The sequence below is a fragment of the Eurypyga helias genome, unplaced genomic scaffold, assembly GCF_000690775.1.
Source record: "Eurypyga helias isolate BGI_N326 unplaced genomic scaffold, ASM69077v1 scaffold11193, whole genome shotgun sequence".
Taxonomy (NCBI): Eukaryota; Metazoa; Chordata; class Aves; order Eurypygiformes; family Eurypygidae; genus Eurypyga; species Eurypyga helias.
This window is the reverse complement of record NW_010240578.1, coordinates 73,745-77,814: the sequence shown is the minus strand read 5'-3', so window position 1 is coordinate 77,814 and position 4,070 is coordinate 73,745. Positions and strand designations below refer to the sequence as shown.

General features: G+C 38.6%; 1 protein-coding gene across 1 annotated transcript in view; it reads left to right on the top strand.

Moving 5' to 3' along the window:
* Window positions 1–442: 442 nt before the first annotated feature.
* The window catches only part of LOC104507258 (ephrin type-A receptor 6-like), a gene marked incomplete at its 3' end in the record, with an annotated part of 73,472 nt that continues 69,844 nt past the window's right edge, over window positions 443–4,070 (top strand). Inside the window, exons 1-2 of the mRNA XM_010148481.1 lie at window positions 443–563; window positions 1,164–1,288. Coding sequence (XP_010146783.1) covers window positions 443–563; window positions 1,164–1,288 — 246 coding nt within the window. The remainder of the gene's footprint in view (window positions 564–1,163; window positions 1,289–4,070) is intronic.

Here is a 4,070-nt window from a genome sequence, read left to right as displayed (position 1 = left end):
TTTAGGAGACAGCTCCTTGGAAGCATAGAAAAGGTTAAGTAAGATTCGTAATAGAGGATTGTGGAGAGGTGTGTACTAAACCGGTATTTGTTAGTGGAAAGACAAAGAGCAAAAGCTGTGAACCGCTGGAAGAACTTTTTTTTCTTTTGATGGTAGCTGGTTTGTTGAGCTTACTCGATTATCTTCAAGACTGTTGAACAACATGACTGCTTTTGTTGTAACATTTGGGAAAGCTGCACATCAGTACTATTAAAACAGCTTTAGTGTCTTGAGAATATTACACCTTCCTTAACGTGCCTGACCAGTTCAATAAAATAAACAAAGGTGCTGTTCTAGGATGCGATTTTTGCACCATTTAAAATTATTGCATATATAGCAGTGCACCTTTTCCTTTTTTTTCCCAAAAAGGCAGAAAATCCAACTCTTAAATTTAGTTAACCCCATGGTGAGATCATTTGGCTCTTGGGTGCAGCCACCCATGTTGGGCCCCTTCCAAAAGCTGCTGGAAGCAGTTCCTACACACTGCGCTGCTGCAGACCTGCAGTATCAATTACAGCAGCTAGGTTTGGGGGTACCTTTGCCCCCACGGTTTGCCCATAACCCAGTCCCTGCCTCTGGCCTCCTCTAACAAGCTGGCTCTTCCACACACATAGCTACCTCACGGATGGGCTAAAATGCCCTTGCTGCTGCCAGGCCAGCTGGCAGAAACAGGATTCCCTGTGTCTGTGTTAAGCTGTGTCACTTTATTTTACCCAGAAGAATAAACCGAATGTACATTTTACACACTTGGATTAATACATTTAATGCAGATTATCCTGAATGTAGTATTTACTGTCTCTGAAACTCGGTTCTGCCCTGGATGTGATGTCCTCGGAACCTGGTTGCGCACAGCCGGTGGTGAGGAGTGGCATAGGCCCTTCTTTCTATGTTGTGGTATATAGCCATTTTTCTGAAGCTGGTCTGCACTTGAACAAAGGAGTTACTGGTATATACTTGAGACATTAATTCCAGGTTATATGGTTTCCCTGAGAATTGCCATCTGTCATGCTTTTCTGCCTGGAGGTCACTCAAAGTTACCTCAGGTTGGTATCCTAAAACAGTAGGTTGGAAAGGATGAAACGTGTGCTTTGTCTTTAACCCTTAGTTATCCTTTTCCCTTTCAGCACCCTCCTTGATAGGTATGGTAAGGAAGGACTGGGCTTCCCAAAACAGCATTGCCCTCTCCTGGCAAGAGCCGGACTTTCCCAATGGAGCCATTCTGGACTACGAGATCAAGTACTATGAGAAAGTAGGTCTCACTTCTAGCATCACCCAAACTCAGATCCTAAAGAGCGATATGTTTCTTATTTTTAATCATCATAATAATAATAAAACTTTAACTTTTCACTTGATCCCACATACAATGCTATATAAATACACATTTTATTTTGTACTGATTTTTTGTCGTTTTACTTGTGACTTGTAAATGACTGTTTTGTTTCACGTCAAACTCGAGTGTAGCAGCAGCCAAGAAGTAGATATATCTGTCTCATAGTAACTACATTTACAAACATGGATAAATGGCTCATATGCTTGAACATATTTTTATTTATGGACTGTAAAAATTACATTAGAATGACACTGAAACAATACAGTTGAGGTGAATGCCAATGTGATTTAATTTTGCAACATTATTTAGCAGTAACCTCTGCTTAAATGAGGGGGCACCAGCCTTGTTTAGAGGGTTACAAAATATTATAGGAGAGAGAAACTGCACTGCAGTTGTGTCAGATTTCTGGCATTCTGTCAAAATTATGTGATTTCACACAAAAATGGGCAACAACATGCATTACAGATAAAGGTACAAGGTGCAGGCACAGCACATCTTCTGAAAACATATTTTGAATCCTGCTTCTCCCAAAGCACAAAACGCATTTTTTCATTTCCAGTTGCCTACAGGGTCTTGCACTTGCAGTGTAAAATGTAATGCTAATCAGTGCCTTCATTTCTAGGGACATATGCAGGATTTTTTTTAGTGTCCATACCTTAAGCAGTTGCCTGCTAAGTCAGTTCTTGCTTTTTCTCTGTCCCTATCTGAACATCACAATTGAGCTAATGGGTATGTAAGAAGACCACAAGAACAGACAAATTCTTGTGTGAACTTGACATAAGCCAAGTCATAAAAGAAAGATTTGGGGATGTTAGCCTCTGTAAATATCTGAGAATTTCCTTCTTTGGCTGCACTTCTCTCTTGAGATTATGCAGCTTTAATGATGCAGAAAAAAGGGTACACTGGGGAAAAAATATTTTAAAAATTAAAAAGCACAGCTAGAGGGATAAGACAGACTGCTTATAATACTTGGTAGTCAAAGCAAGGAAACCTTTCCTACGCTGCTGAAAGCCCTTCAGGTTTTTATCCGTTACCATAGTAAGCCACATTGTGACTTGCCCTGCCCTTGTCTTGTTTGTTGATAGTAAAATAATAACCACGTGAATTAAACAAGGTAAATAGTGAGATTTTATTAAACTGAGTAGGAACAATTTCAAATATTCAAAACTATTCAAATGGATGTTAAATTTTAAATCTTATATTCATTTAAAAAAACTTCTGAACAGTTTGTCTGCCAGTATCTGTCAGTTCTGAGTGACATGTCAAATAGCTTTCTTTACAGGTCTACATATTGCTCAGATTTGTCCATTGTGCATCAAGACTAGATACACAGGCTGCTCATCCCTTTGTTACACACAGTTTAAACCACTCCTATCCATTTCTGCCAAAAAAGAACCATTTTCTGGTTTCACCTTTTCTAAGGAGTATCTTTTGACTATAAAATTCTCTCCCCTTAGGTGTGGAGAGATAAATAAACTGCTGGTATCTTCTACTAGTGTTGCACTGGGGTTATTTTCTCCCTAAGACACTCACTGAACTGAATGCATAGCTCTTGAATATACCTTCTGTTAGTAAATTGGGACAGGCATTCTCTCTGGCGATGCAATATAATAGGCAGAACGAGAGACAAACAAGCCAGCCATAGCAAAAAGATTCCTTATTTAAGCAGAGGAATAGATATGAGACAGATTTTGAAGAACTCTCTTGGAGGCCAGATTCTGGAGCAGAGATGGGTAATCAAGTACTGTAAATCAGTTTGCTGATTTGCAGTATGAAATTAGAAAATTACATAGTGCTGAAGAAAAGTACACTGTAAATTTATTACTGCACAAGTGTAACAGCCAAATGCAAAGGGGATTTGTATATTGGGAAAAAAAAAAAAAAGGGTGTCAGGAGTAGACACAGCAAGTGATGTAATCTTTCAGGTTTCCCAGTGACCCTCAAAGAGGGAAATGTCAGCATCTGTATTCTCAGCAGCAGTGACAAAATAGGGATAGCGTTGTATACCCACAAGAAATGTTATAAGTGTCTACTGGATTTAGTATGAATTTACCACAAAGGCATCCCTTTACTGGAGAGTAAAAATTTCAGCTAAAATTCAAGAACATGCTGAATATGAAAAGCTCAGAATTTTTATTAATGTCTTAAGTAGTCAATAAAAATGCAGAGAACGGTATCCTTAGGTACTAATAAACACACTAGTAAGATAGAACAGCTTTTGCAGTCCCATTCTTATGTCTTTTCACCTGCCGTTTGTGTTTAAAAAAGAAAATAGCCTTTGTTCTTATATGCAATACAAGAAATTGAATTTTCCATCAATAAAAAGCATTAAATACCCCAGAATCAACAGATCTGTATCAGTTTCTTAACATTGTGAAACTCTGAAAAACTCTGCAGGATTTTAAAATTTCACAACTGTGAACTACTATTTCTTACAAGATACCTTGTTGACATTTGCAGAATTATCAAGATGGCATTGGGGAGCATGCTAGGGGAGCATGCTTGCTTTTAATTACAACCAATATGAATTCTGCACCTCATAAAAGGAAGTTGTATCTTGCCGTGTGTAAACTTTCAGAAACCAAGCAGCTGTCTAATAAACTACTGTGAGCACTCCACAAAATGGGGCAGTTTCCAACCATTTTGTAAGCAAGACAAATTAGTCACAGTGCTCCCAGAACATCTTTACATGCATATCCCG